Consider the following 14884-nt stretch of genomic DNA (forward strand, 5'->3'; position numbering starts at 1 on the left):
ATTCCCTCCTAAGTCAGGACAACCTCCAGCAATACCAGGCTTATTCTTTGACCTGATTTTGTCCTCCCTCCCCATCACACTTCCAAATTCTCCCCTATTTCTGGCTGCACTAGACCCAGAGCCACACACCAGCCCATATTTCTCCAGGTTCTTTGCTTCATACCCAAACCCCCCACAAATTCATACAGCTCCACTGCAGACAGAAAGCACTTCAAAAAAAAACTACTTAAATATTTCCTAGGAAATTTGTCCCCCTGAAAGCACGATTTTAATTCCCTGAGGGGGCTGCCCATGCTCTGCAGCACAATCCTTGAGCTGGAATCCCAGCTGCCCTGAATTGCACAAGCACAACTTCACTGCTTTGGGAACAAGAAGGACTCAAGCTGCCAGATGAGGAAGGGTCTAAAATCCCTGCAGAGTTTTGGGAAGCAGGATCTGAGCCCCACTCTTTATCCCTCTGGAAGGAGGCATCTTCTGACCATGCTCTCCAGCACAGCAGCTCCTGTAGCATCTCTCCTGCCTTCCTCACTTGGCTTCCACTGATGCTGCCAAGCCCTGTGAGGCACCAGAGCTCAGGGATATGTTCAAATATTTCAGTATTTTCAAATATCCCTGAGGGTGTAGGACAGTTTTATTTCATAGGATGCTTCCAGTTTCTGCATCAAAACCAAATTTCTGTCCTAAGAGTTCTCTGAGTTTCCAGGAAAACCTCGTTCATTGCCCTCATAACACATTCGCCTCTTCCAAGTAAATTTTATTTAGGATTTTTCCACCAGACCTCTTTTAGCTCAGACCCCACAAAGGGCTTGTTAACGTAGTCCTGAGGGTAAGGGTTGGAAAACATCCAGGATGATTTTAGCAGGACATCACATTGCTCTGTTTCAGTTCACTAGAAATGACAATGACCCCACTCACTGCTGCTTGGGGTTAGAGCAGGAATTCTGCCATGAGAAAATAATTAGGAATACCAGATAAATCTGCAGGTTGATAATAGGAACAATGTGGTTCTCCTGACTCCAGCAAGGCTTGATGCCACAACAGCTGCCTCCAGGTTCCTGCTCCCTCAGGCTGTTCTGCATCACAGTTCCAGCACCCTCGGGAAGTGGGTGGAGAAGACATCCCAGATTTCACCTCCCTGTGGCTGAGTTACCCCAGGCTGAGGATGCCATGCTGGACTGCAGATGGAATGTGCCCTGAGGGAAGAGGCAACCCTACAGCATCCACAAAAGCTGTCTGGAAACCTCCAAGGCTCTTGTCTGCATGGAAGGAAATGAACAACAACTCTGTAAAATCCCAGAATGGTTTGAGTTGGAAGGGACCCCAAAACCCATCCAGTTCCAAACCCCTGCCATGGCAGGGACACCTTCCACCATCCCAGGGTGATCCAAGCCCTGTCCACCTTGGCCTTGGACACTTCCAGGGAGCCACAGCTTCTCTGGGCTGGATGAAAAGGTTTTTGGGGTCAGTAGGATTTCCTGCTGTATTTACCAGGTTAGATCTCCAGAGGAAGGCAGAGAATTGGCTGTCAGCTGGCTCAGGGAACACAGCCCAAGTGTTTTCTAGTTGGTTCCAGGCATCCTGTCTTGTTCTTCCCTCTTCCCTCTGGACCCTCTCAAGTGAGAAAGTAGCTTGGTTTGCATTAAACCAAAGTTTAGAGCACAAGGGAGCTTTTAAATGAAAAATAGTCTGAAAGTTTGATCTTAAGCAAGATCAGGAAGTTCTCCTATTTTTAAGGCAGCAATTCCCAGGGGGAGCTGGCAACTGAAAGCCTGTGGGGTGGGAAGATCTCAGCTCCCAACTGTGAGGCCCTGGCACAGGGTGCCCAGAGAAGCTGTGGCTGCCCCTGGATCCCTGGAAGTGTCCCAGGCCAGGTTGGATGGGGCTTGGAGCCACCTGGGATAGTGGAAGGTGTCCCTGCCCATGGCTGGGGTGGAATGGGATGAGCTTTAAGGTCCCTTCCCACCAAAACCATTCCATGATTCTGTGATTTGCCTGAAGTTCTCTCTCCAGACTGGCTTTACTCCCTCTCCCTTGGTAACACATTGCATTTCTGTGTCCATCTATTCCAAAATCCACAAGTGGATTTCATTGAGTTGTTCACATTTCATTCCTCCTGATGCAGGAAACTTCTCTTTTAAATATTTACCTTATTGCTGTTCTGTTTTAAACAAAAAAATAAATGTTTTTGGATTGTGTGTTACAAGAACTGGGGCTACTGCTCCTTCAGGAGAAATCAGCAAGATCCAAGAGTGGATCTCCTGCTTTTTTAAGGAAGAATATTCTGGGACATGTTGTACATGGGCTCCAGGAAGAGGCTGATGGATCTGGGCTAAACCAGAGGCTTAAAGGGAATTTAATGCCAGCCTACAACTACTTTGAAGGGACTCATAAAGAGGACAGAGCCAAACTCTTCGGGGTAAGGGCCAGGAGGTACAACAGGGACAACAGGCTTGGGAAGTTTCTACTCCCACAGTGGGTGTTGCAAACCCACCTGGCAGCTGAATGTCCTCTGAGCCAGGCTATGGATCTGAAATCCCACACCTGGAACCACCTGCTCCCCTCTCACTGTACAACTGGAAAAGGCAGTGCCAGGCAGGCTGTGTTGTGAACTTCCAACAGCTGGAAGCTGCCCAGTCCCACCAGGAATGAGAGTGCTTAACACACCAATCCCAACAAACCTTCACTGGTGGCTGAGCTAAAAACTCCCAGGAGTGAGGTGTGGTGGTGGGATGAGAGCTCAGATGGAAACTCCCCTCTTAAATATCCTTCTGCTTCATCCATCGTGGCCAGCTTCAGCGGGCAGGAAACTTGGCTCCTGTGGAAAGGCAGAGAAACAACTTGGGCTGTTGTCTTCTCTGCTTTTGGGATGAAGAGACAACAGGGCAACCTCAATCCAACAAGGCCCCATCACAATGGGACAAGTGTGACACCTCATTAGAGACAAAAATTACCCATCTGGGAAGGTGATAATTATCACCAGAGAGGTGCTGGAGCTGAGAGAGAACAGCCTGAGCCAAACTGAGAGCCTTGGGAGCTCCACTAAAAATAACAGAGAAGGAATTCAGGCAAAAAGACAGGGATGGTGACAGAAGATGTGGCAGATGTCCCACTGGGGATTTGTCACTCACAGCAGGATGAAGCTGCTCAGCTCTTCGGTTCCCCACATGCCACCATATGTCACTGGCTGCAGTCCCTCCTTGTAAATCCTGATGGTGGGGAACTGGGTGACATTCTCCTGGGAGCAAAGGCCAGGCCAGTCCCAGCAGTTCACCCGGGACAGCAAAACCCCTGGGGTTCCTAAAGTGGAAAAGAAATACTCATGAATGATATGAAAAAACTAAAAACAACAATAAATTGGTTGGAAAAGAGAGCTTTTTATTAGCTCAGTGGATATGATTGTCTATTTTTGTATTTATGCTGACAGAAATCTACCAAAATCCAGCCCCAAATACACAATCCCTTTGAACACAGCCCATCTCCCTTCTGAAATCACTCATTCCCAGAAACATTCACATTGGACTGGTAACTCCAAGCAACACCACAAACTCCTGAGACATCTGTCCAGGAGCTCAAAGGGCAGTAGGGAAAGGTGATGGAAATACCTCAGGAATAAGGCCAAGAGAAAGAAATAATGCAGACACTCACTTACAGGAAAGAGGGAAAATAAAGATTGGCATGATGGAGGAGGAGGATGCAGCCAAGGTTTTTTTCATTTATTAAGCTGTTCAATATTGAAAAATATCTGTTCTGCCTCAAGCATGAAGCCAAATGCACATGGACCAGTTAAAGGGGATGGAAGAGAGATGCTCCCATCCACTGCCCTCAGGCACAGGGTGGGATTCTTAGAGCCATCCTGAGAGCCAGGAGTTGGGCTTGATGATCCTTGAGGATCAACTCAGGATTTTCTGTGATCCCACCCAATCCATGAGCAGACATCTGTAGGACCTTAAGAAAGTCATCTCACAAGTAAGAGAGTGGGAAGGGAAGAGCACTTGGGAATTACAGAGCAGTCAGTCCAACTGTAGGTCCTGGGAAATGTCCCAGAAAGGCTTTTTATGGGTCTCACCAACACAAGAAACTCAAGAGGTTGGTAAGAAATAAAACAAATTAAAAGTTGGTTCCTTGAGTGCTCTCTACGAGCCCAAGATTTGTACAACTCCAGCATTTCCTTCAGCAAGGAATCATGGAGTCACAGAATGTTTGGGTTGGAAGGGACCTTAAAGCTCCATCCCATTCCACCCCCTGCCATGGGCAGGGACACCTTCCACTATCCCAGGTTGTTCCAAGCCCAGTCCAGCCTGGCCTGGAACACTTCCAGGGAACTTATCAGCCTTTCTTTCATCTTTGGGCTGAGTGAAGCCCAGCACAGGCTGCTGTTGGTCCTTGGCTAAGCCTGACCTAAATCCTGAGCAGCTTCACTCCTTCCCTTCCCTTGGCTTCCAGCCTCACCTGAGCTGCCTCAGGGGCTTGACCAAGGACAGTGTGCAGCTGTCCATGCCCATGGCAGGAATGCTCTATCTCAGAAATCTTCATTCCTTCCCCAAATCCTTCTCTGAACAGGACTCAAAAGCAGCATGGGAAAGATGGGATAAAACCTAGAGACAAGTACACACATGGAGGCAGACCATGGCCAAGAATCCTCCAGAAACCAGGGCTGGGGCAGATGATGAGGTTTTCTCAAGTGAAACCAGCCAAGCTTTCTTCTCTCCCTGTCCTGGGTCTGATTCTCATCACTATTTTCATTAAAGGCCTGGCTGATGGATCAAAACACATCCAATCTGGTTTTGATCTCAAGCCTAGAGGGGCAGAAAGCAATATGAAGGGCAAAGTGTAAGGACAGCAGCATTCCATGAGGAGAAGCAGGATGCAAATGTACCACCAGTAGTGCAGGAAAGGGATGGGCACTCAACAGCATCTGCAGCCCATGGGAAGAAAATTCTCTTCTTCTGTCCTGGTGAAACCTCTGGAGAGCCCAGCAAGTCAGCCTGGGAAACACGTTTTTGGAATGGTTTAAGCAAATGAGAATCTGGAGCAGTTTGGAAGACTTCCCTCCTGAGGAAAAACCCAACCAAGTTTTGCCTGGAAGTTGCCAGCGAGAAAGAAACAATAAAATCTAACAACACCACGTCAGGGGTGCTCTGAGGGGCAGTGAGATCACTGGGAAGGGTCAAGCAGCAGCCCATGCCAAGGTGGGGAGGGCTGACCAAATGTTAAAGCAAGTTCCTGAGAACTGAGCGCAGCTGAGTGTTGCACAAACGTTGTGCAGAGGAGCTGTGGACCCCCTAACCCCCTGGGAGGGTTCCAGGCCAGGTTGGACAGGGCTTGGAGCAGCCTGGGATGGTGGAAGGTGTCCTTGCCCATGGTAGGGGTGGAATGAGATGGAGCTTTAAGGTCCCTCCCAACTCAAACCCTTCTGGGATTCCATGAGGATTTTGTAAAGGGGGTGAAGGCAGAGGTGACCTCAGCATGAGTTCCTACTCCTTGTCCCTCTATCCTTGGCCTCCCACAGGACCATTTTCTGCACCCTTCATTTGAGGCTCTGCACTGCAGTTCACACGAGGAGTTTGCTGCTGTTCTGCCTTGTGTCAAACCCTTGTGCAGAAAAAGCAGGAAGCAGCACAAGTGAAGGGCCTACAAATCCACTCAGACAGGCAGCAATTGTCAAAACACTCCACGAGAGCAGAAATGGTTTGTGTCATTCCCAGACTCTGCAAGAAGATCTCCAACTGAAAGCCTGACCTCAGATTTACACCTCTGATCCAGTGGAGCTGGTTCTCATCATCTCTTACCACATCATCTTGTGTCTTGCCCAACTCTGGAAAATAATTCCATGGAAATGGGGCTTTGATGTCCTGTTAAAATCGAGTTGTGAGGCTGCTTGAAGCTCTTTCAAAGATGAATTTTAGTATCTGGATATTAGGTCAGGGAATTATCTACCATGAGCTCTCAAGGAGCCCCATGTGGCCTGAAAAACACCTGGTACAGGATGGTCCCTCTCCCACCCCAACCTGCACCATTTCATTTATGACTGAACAAGCAGAACTTTCAGGAACTGAGTAACTCAGCAAAGGACTGTCCAGCCCTGTGGTCACTGCTGAGTGGGAATAAAGGTGAAAGAGGAACACAAAATCCTGCCCTGTGGTTTCAGGTGCTACTAAACCCAGCAACAGGAAGAACCTCTGCCCTAGATGTCTTAGAAAACCAGGAAAAGACAAACCATCAATGCCATAGAGAACAAGAACAACCAGGAATCCCTTGAACTTATAATCATTTGAACTTATAATTATTTGGAAGGCAGGACTAGCACAGTGCATGAGCATGTTCAGGTAAAGGAATGGAGATGGGGAAGGGTCTGGAGCTCCAGGAGAGGCTGAGGGAGCTGGGAAGGGGCTCAGCCTGGAGAAAAGGAGGCTCAGGGGGGACCTTGTGGCTCTGCACAGCTCCTGACAGGAGGGGACAGCCGGGGGGGTCGGGCTCTGCTCCAGGAACAGGGACAGGAGGAGAAGGAATGGCCTCAGGCTGGGCCAGGGGAGGTTTAGGCTGGATATTAGGGAAAATTTCTTCATGCAAAGGGTTGTCCAGCCCTGGCAGAGCTGCCCAGGACAGTGGTGGAGTCTCCATCCCTGGAGGGATTTAAAAGCCGCGTGGATGTGGCACTTGGGGACATGGGACAGTGGTGGCCTTGGCAGTGCTGGGGGAATGGTTGGACTCGATGATCTTGGAAGGCTTTTCCAACCTAAACAATTCCATGATTGTATTAAAAAACCAGCTCACTTGAAGAGCTGGTCCAAAGGCCACAACATGAAAGAGAAGTTATGTACAAAGTGCTGCACTTCCAGAGGAAGAATCCAATACAGAATGGGAACATCTACCTGGAAAACATCACACAATAAACTCTGAAACCTTCACTCCAGCATTAGGCTCCATGGATATAAATTGCTAAATCATGCAGCTGATTTTCCTGCCTTTGAGCTGCAGTTTCACCCCGTCTTTGTAAGCCCCTGGTCAAGAAGACCCCACAAGCACAGAGGAGGGAAGCAGAACCATTTTTCATCACAATATATTGCTCTTCTTAGATAGTGATTTCCTCTCTTCTTTGCAAAAAAAGGCCAATGACCCACCCAGGAAATGCTCAGCACTGTCTCACCTTCACCTCTGCTCTTAACCCTGCTGCCTCCAAAAATTCCCATCTTGCAAAAGCAAACCAGAGGTGCAGCAGTGAGCCCCAGTGGGACTTCAAAATTCTTGCTCCAAGGATAGAAAACGTGCTTAGTTCAGCAAGGCAGAGATGCTCCTCTTTGTCTCCTGCTAAACTGGATCTCTCAGCAAATGGAAAACACTTGAGGGCTGGAAACTTCACTTGGTGAGGATCTGCTGAGCATCTGGAATGGGATGACTCACGGGGTCACTGCAGCCTCCAGCCTCCTCCATTCCCGTGTGTTTGATCACACGTGGCCTGTTCTCAGTGCCACTCTGCACAAAGAATTGGCATGGGGAGCAAGACCTGGTTCTGCAACTCAAAATGTGCCTCCAGCATGGGTGATTCACTCCTCAGACAGCTGCTTGTGGATTCCCAGCCCTTGGGAAGGAAGCTCCACCCTGGAGCAGGCAGTGCTTCTGGGGAACTGAGAGTGCCCCAAGCCATAGCCCAAGTTCTATTCTCAGTCCTGCACAGCTTGAGGTCTTCTTCCTAATCCAGCCATCACTGAGAGCCCAGGGAACAGCATCCTCTGAGGTTTTCCAGCTCCTCTGGTAGCTGGATCTCCCAGTTCCCTGAAACTCCTTCAGCAGCAGGGAAAAAGGATCTCCAGATCCACCAATGCAGCTGTTCTGTGTCTGCTCCGAGGTCATGGCAGGGAAACCAGACTGGAGTCGTTCCATCTGGCCTGGAGGGTCTTTGGAGAGACCTGAGTGATCACAGGGGAAAGGCCCTGATCCCAGGCAGTTCATGATCTCTGCTGAGAATCTGTCTGTGGCTGTTTCCCTGCCCCAAGATTGTTATCAAGTGATTCAGAACACACATGGCGAAATCCTGTCCCTGCAGAACCCACCAAGGGTTGGGAAGAGGCTGGGTTTTACCCACAGACTCTCCTGTGTTGCTCCTTTAGCTGGTCTGGCTGCTGGGGAAGTCCAAAAGAAACCCCACAACAACCACTACCTCTCCTGTCCCTTCCTGTTTATTCCTGGGATTTCAGTCCAGATCAAAGCTGCTGGTGACTTTCCCTTCATGCAGACCATGAATGCAGAGCTGCTTTCCTCCAGCCCTCAGCACTGCCTGCAGCATTCCCAGGACAGCTTCTTGTAAGCAACTCCCACTGCAGCTGCTTCCCAGAAAACTGTGGGGTCCCCTGCACACTCCATTCATGTCCCCACTGCTGAATCCTGCAGGACACGGTGCCCAATCCCACGGGGCTGCCAGCACCAGGAGAAATGAGCCTTGATAGAGAAAAAAATGATGGTGCCAGGAGAAGGCACCAGCCACCTCCAGAGGTGCTGGAATAGCTCTTGCCCAGATCCATGTGACTTCCCCACTGTGCCACAGTGGGATGAAGCCACCTCAGTGTCCCCTGCAGCCAAGGGGAGAAAAGAGGCACCTCTGGAAGAGATTCAGCCCATGTAAGAACCCACCTCTCTCCAAAAAGCAGAGTGGGATGGGGTTGAAGGCCTGCACGTGGGGCTTACACTGCACAGACCCTCCTGAAGGATCCCTCCCTCCTGCCTTTGCTCCCAGGTTCCCTGATGTGCTGTCTCTAAGTGCTGCTGATTGTTCACCATCCCTGCGTTATTTATGGAGTTCTGTGGCCACCTGTGAGAGTTCCCACAACTGAGGCAGACTGCAAGCCCTGGAGGCACCATCCCTGTAAATGTGACATTGTCCTGCCCACACCTGTCTGTCCTGTTTCCCTCCAAAGCCAGGGATAATCACAGCTCCTTTTTCCAGCAGAGCTGAGGTGCCACCCAGCACACTGCTGTGTAGGGCATCTCCTGGGCCTGGGCAGGACAGGGCCCTGAGGGGCACAAGCAGGACCCTGTTTCCATGTTCCAGGTCACAGTTCCTGCTGTTTGCTGCTCTGTGTCACCCCCTGGCCCTTCCCAAATTCTCCCTGATGCAGTCACTGTGCCCAGCAAATGCGATCACAGAGGAATTTGGACTTTCCACTATCCCAAGCCCCATCCAACTTTGCCTCGAATGTTTCCAGGATCATAAAATCATGGAATTGTTTTGCTTGGAAAAGCCCTCTAAGATCACTGAGTCCAACTGTTCCCCCAGCACTGCCACCACTGTCCCATGTCCCCAAGGCTTTTAAATCCCTCCAGGGATGAGGACTCCACCAATGGTTGGGCAGTTGTGCCAGGGCTGGACAACCCTTTGCATGAAGAAATTTTCCCTAATATCCAGCCTAAACCTCTCCTGGTGCAACTTGAGGCCATTTCCTCCCATCCTGTGTTTTTTTCCCTGGGAGCAGAGACTCTGCAAAGATCCCTAAATCAGACACGAAGGAGTGTTCCTCAACAACCTGGTGTGGATATGGCTTTCCTTAGGAGTCTGAGGAGGAAAAATGAGTGTGCTCCAGGTGAGGGAATGAGGTACCACCCATGTCTTGGTTCCTCCTGCCAAGAGGAGCAGGTGAAGCCCTGAGCCCTGAGGTTCCTTACCCTTCAGGTGAGCGGCCACCTCGGAGTAAGAGCGCAGCACTGCCAGGGACACAGCTTCCCCTGAAACACAGGAGAGGGGAAACACAGCCCTGAGGGACAGCCAGGGGACAGCCAGCCCCACCTTGCTCCCTGACAATGTCACACTATCAATCTCTGCATCCTGAGGTGCTTCAAGCTCTGGAAGATTTGAAATAAATAAGGAAAATTTAACTTTATGCTTCATGTCTCTGCCTATGTCTAGGCCAACCCATGAGTCCATGCTACATTAATTTCCCCTCTTGTCCCACATTTTTTCCTATAAAATGTAGGTTAAAAATCTCTTAATATCAGATTGATATCTGCTGTTATCAGCCAGTGAGAAGAACTGATTTAATCTGATTGTTATTAGTGCCCATGAGACAGAATGTGGCACAGATTAATGGTCAAAACTTGTCTCCAGGATCTCTCCAGGATCATGGAAAGCACAGAGAACATCCCAAAGTTACAGAAGGGACAGGCAGGCCACATTTCATACTCACAGCTGGCATAAAACAGCACCACTGTCCTGGCAGCCTCTGAGAGGGAAGAGTGGAAGTTCTCCTCTGTCAGGACAAGGATCTGCTCCAGGGGCAGCTCTCTCTTCTTGTCCCTGGAAACTGCTTCCACCACCTGGTCATCCTGAATATCTGCAAAGGATCCACAGGTGTGTCCAGGGCAGGGGGAACTGCAGCTCCCTGGGCCACCCCAGTGCATGATTATGTAATGCAGAACCTCTCAGCAAAGATGTGGAGTGAGTAAAATCTTGTATGGGGAGAGGAGGCACAGCCACACAGACAAACCCCCCGAAATGCCCCAATCCCACCTCACACCAGCTCTGCCCTTGATTGGAACAATACTCTAAGCTCCTCTAGGATCCTGCCCCCTTTTTTTTTTAAGAAAACACCCCCAGTTTTGCACAGAGAACAAATGCATTTCCAATTCTGCATTGCAGGAACCAGAGTTTTCTCCCTAGAGGAAGCAAGTCTGGATCTGCTCTTAGAAAAACGTGTCTCAAACCCTTCCAAGGGGATGGATGATTTTCAGATGCTTGTAGAGGACACAGTGCTGGGAGCACTTTAACCCCCCCCCCATGCCTTTGGAGCATCCAAGCACATTCCTGTCCCTCACACAGCAACTGTTCCTCCAACAGCTCTGATTTTTCTCTCTGGTGTTTCCACTAAAAATCAGACCTGTCTCTCATATTCCAGTGACCTCAGAGAATGAAAGAGGCACTTTGTGGCCACCATGAAGTAACTGTGATGGTTTGCAAGTGTTCTCTAATGCTTTGCCATGTCTGATGCTGACTGCACCTTCTGTCTGATGACAATCAGCTTTTCACTTGATTAATTGCACACCTTGATTGTTATTCTCTTTCTCATCTTCATCTTCCTCCTCCTCCTGCTCATCCTCTTGGATTTGTTTGACCTTGTTCTTATCTTCCACCAGGGTTATAACTTCATCAGTGTCTTCCAAGACCAGGTATTGGATTGGCATTCCCTGAGGAAAACAATAAATCAGTGGGAGCACAACATTCCCCTCTGCTTATTTTGTCTGCAGACCAAACTCCAGGCTGATGGGGCACCATCTCCCAACTCCTTATTTTTGGGATGTGTCACAGATCCCTGAAGCTGCCAAACAGGGGAGTGTCTGGGTAATGCTTCTTTGACCCAATTTCTCCTGTGCATGAGTTTTTCTCACTCCAGACTGATGTTTTCTTGTAAATGGAATGAAAAGTGGTTATGTAAGTAAATGTGGCTATGAGGGATCCTGTGGTGAAAGTGAACACCAGCCCCATCTCCCAGCAACTTAACTCAGATCCAGCACTGCAGGAAAAATCCCAGTGGCCAAGCAGGGAAGGAGAGCAGAGAAGTACAGGGGCCACTTAGATGTCCCCTCATTAGAGGGGTCAGGCTGGGTCCAAGGAGCCCATCACAGCCTGGGAAACCAGCACAAAAAAATCCTTTATCTCATGGAGCTCAGCCAGGAGAAATGTTCCCAAGTGTACAGGGACTGGCCACCCATGGAAAGAAGCAAAAAAGCAACATTGATTTCTCAGAAATGAGACCTTGTCAGCTTAGAACCAGCCCTGGCACCAGCTCAGACAAAGGCACTGGAGGGAAAATGGAAAGTTCATCAGGAGCTGAGAGAAATGACAAAGTGCTGGCACCTCCCAGAGCCACCCAACGTGCACATCTCTGAGCAAGCCACGGGAAGCCCTCAGGGGATGCTCAGGTCTGATCCTGCACCTGAAATCACCAGTAGGACAGTTCAGATAATCTGGGGCATCGTGTGTTCCCTGGCATCTGCCAGCACCCAATTCCAGCCTGCCTCACAAGCTGGGTCAGGTCCCTCCAGAGTTTAACTTATCTTGATCAAGCTCATTTAACTCACACCCTGCCCCTCTCCCAGCTCACTGCCAGAGGCACTGGGTTACATAAGCTCAGCACAGACCTTTGGTTGTTTGCTCTTCGTTTCACACTCAATCCCTCTCCCATCTTTTCACACCTTTCCTAAGGCCTTCAGAAGTCCAAATCTTTTGGGGAATTTGCACTTGGATGGAATTCACAACCTCGTGTTGCCTTAAGGGGTAGTGGAGATGTCACTCAAAATAAACTCACTGTTTTCTCTTTCCCAGCAGGCACAATGGCTCTGCAGCACCCAAATCATGGAATCATGGAAGGGACATTAAAGATCACCCAGTTCCATCCCCTGCCATGGGCAGGGACACCTTCCACTATCCCAGGTTGCTCCAAGCCCTGTCCAACATGGTCTGGAACACTTCCAGGGATGGGAAATCCACAAATTCTCTGTGGAAAGACACCTCCCCTTGAGCTTCAGGGAATGCTGTCAAATCAATCCCAGAGATGAGCAATATCCCACCACCCTCTCCAGAGCTAAGAGTTGTCCAATAAAGAAATCCAGCACCCAACCTCATCTGGTGTCTTGAGGGCGACGTTTGACCGGTGCAGAACGTTCAGCTCTACGAGGTCCCTTCCAAAACACAAAGTCAACATTAGATGGTGTAACCTGGAAGGTCACCCCTCCTCTTTCTGCCCTAATTCTACCAGTGCTAAGTTTCCTCTCCAAAATCTCTCTTAGTCTGAGTATTTTTCCACCCCTAAACCAGCAACACTTCCAAATTAATACAGCTATGGTCAAATCCTTAAATATGAAACACCCTGTCACAGGATATAGCCTGGCTTTACTGCCTTTCATCCAAGTGTGATTGAGTCCACTGACTGTCATCCTGGTGTTGGGGTAACCCAGCTCAGAAACACCACAAAAAGCAAGGAGAAGCCCAAAATACCTGAGAGAAATACCTGAACAAAAGGGCAACTCCTGCTTTCCCCAAGAGCTGCCAGGCCACAAACTCTGCTGTCCTCCTGTCAGCCTCGTAGGTCTCTTTCTGGCTCAGGATGAACACCAGGGGCAGCCCGAGCTGCAAGTGGACAGTGGAGATCTTCTCTGGGTCCTCAGCAACCTCTGTCTGGAGAACAGCCAGGGTTATGCTGCAGCACAGCTCCACAAGTTGAAGGTACCTCAGCTCTTCCCCAGCCACAGAAATCCTCAGGGAAAAGCTTCCAACCCCAATTCTAAAACATCCATGGAAGCAGAACCCACACAACTGCAATTAAACTGTTCCAGCATGTCATGACCTTCCCTGTTAAAAACCTGGGCTTTATTTTGTGGGGCTTTTTTTTTGTGGTTTAGCAATTCCAGAAGTCAAATTTCCACTCATTTTTATTTAGCTGGCATCCGCTCCCTGGGGCAGTTTGAAAATCCCAGCCACAACATGCAAGAGCTGGAATCCTTCCCTTCCTGCCTTGGATGTGCTGCTTCATGGCAGCACGGAGGTGCTTGATGAAGAGCCTTCCCTCCATGGGCCTAATCCAGGACAATGGCTGAAGGAGCATTCCCAGCTCATCTACTCATCCTTTTGGATGGCCAGGGATGACCACGGGGAACAGGAGGCTGCTGAAGTTCTCTGCCCCGTGGAAGGAGGAAATAGGAGGGAACCTCCTGTTCCTTGTGATCACCAGGGTGTGAGGGACTGATATCAAATTCCAGAGGGTGCTGAAACTCCTGCAGGGAGCAGCTGAGGACTTTGGGGTTGTCTAGTTTGGAGAAAAGGAGGCTGAGGGATGACCCCAATGCTCTCCAGAGATTCCTGAGGGGATGTGGAGAGGGAAACACTGATATCTCCAGAGTATCCAGGGACAGAACATGTGGAAATGGTTCAAAGCTGCATCAGGGGAGGTTTAGACAGAACATCAGGAAGGTTTCTTTACCAAAAGCACTGGAACAAGCTTCATATTGAGTTGGGCAGTGCTCAAGAATCATTTGGAAAATGCCCTCAATAATTTATTTACATTTTGGCCAGCTTTGAATTGCACCAGGTGATCCCTGCTCCTTGCCTGGACCCAACCTGGAAGGGGCAGATTCCCACCCCCAGCCTTTCTCTCTTCTCTCACCTCCCTCATCCTCACATCCCCACCCTGCCCTCCCACCCAGGGCCCTGGCAGCTCCTCCTTCCCAGTCCTACCACCAAGGGAGCCCCCATGAGTTTGAGGTGCCTGTGGATGCTGAGCAGGGTCAGGGGCTGTGCCAGGGCTGTCCTCCTGCAGGGCTGGGCTGGCTCTGTGGCCCGCTGGCAGTGGCAGAACGAGAGCCAGGCAGAAGAGACATCGGGGTCATCGTGGCTGTGAGAGAGGAAACAAAACCCACCCTGAGCAGGGGTTCAAAGTGTCCTGACAGAAGGAGCAGGTTTGCTGATGTGCTTCACAGATTATCCTCAAGCCCAGGGTTTGGCAGGGTTGTGGAACAGGCTGGGAGAGCTGGGAATGTTCACCTGGAGAGAAGGCTCCAGGGAGACCTCAGAGCCTCTTCCAGGACCTAAAGGGGCTCCAGGAGAGCTGGAGAGGGACTGAGGACAAGGCATGGAGGGACAGGACACAGGGAATGGCTCCCACTGCCAGAGGGCAGGGATGGATGGGAGATTGGGAAGGAATTGTGCCCTGTGAGGGTTGAAGGCTGCTCAGAGAAGCTGTGGCTGTCCCTGAATCCCTGGAAGCATTCCAGGCCAGGTTGGACAGAGCTTGGAGCAATCTGGGAGAGTGGAAAGTGTCCCTGGTTAGCTGTGACACCATCACTGCTGTTAGACTGTGAGTAACTGTGGGAAGTCACTTTCCTTTTCCGATGCACCCATTCC

At 50.0% G+C, this 14884-nt stretch overlaps 1 protein-coding gene across 2 annotated transcripts in view; it reads right to left on the reverse strand.

Moving 5' to 3' along the window:
• The window catches only part of TXNDC16 (thioredoxin domain containing 16), a 37677-nt gene that overhangs the window by 10549 nt on the left and 12244 nt on the right, over positions 1–14884 (reverse strand). For both annotated transcript variants that reach the window (XM_053944636.1, XM_053944637.1), the window contains 8 exons: positions 14219–14375; positions 12996–13162; positions 12606–12666; positions 11031–11172; positions 10176–10322; positions 9658–9717; positions 3129–3297; positions 2679–2815 (listed from right to left, as the gene is read on the reverse strand). In XM_053944636.1, coding sequence (XP_053800611.1) covers positions 2679–2815; positions 3129–3297; positions 9658–9717; positions 10176–10322; positions 11031–11172; positions 12606–12666; positions 12996–13162; positions 14219–14375 — 1040 coding nt within the window. The remainder of the gene's footprint in view (positions 1–2678; positions 2816–3128; positions 3298–9657; positions 9718–10175; positions 10323–11030; positions 11173–12605; positions 12667–12995; positions 13163–14218; positions 14376–14884) is intronic.

This window comes from Vidua chalybeata, chromosome 6 (genome assembly GCF_026979565.1).
Source record: "Vidua chalybeata isolate OUT-0048 chromosome 6, bVidCha1 merged haplotype, whole genome shotgun sequence".
Lineage (NCBI taxonomy): Eukaryota > Metazoa > Chordata > Aves > Passeriformes > Viduidae > Vidua > Vidua chalybeata.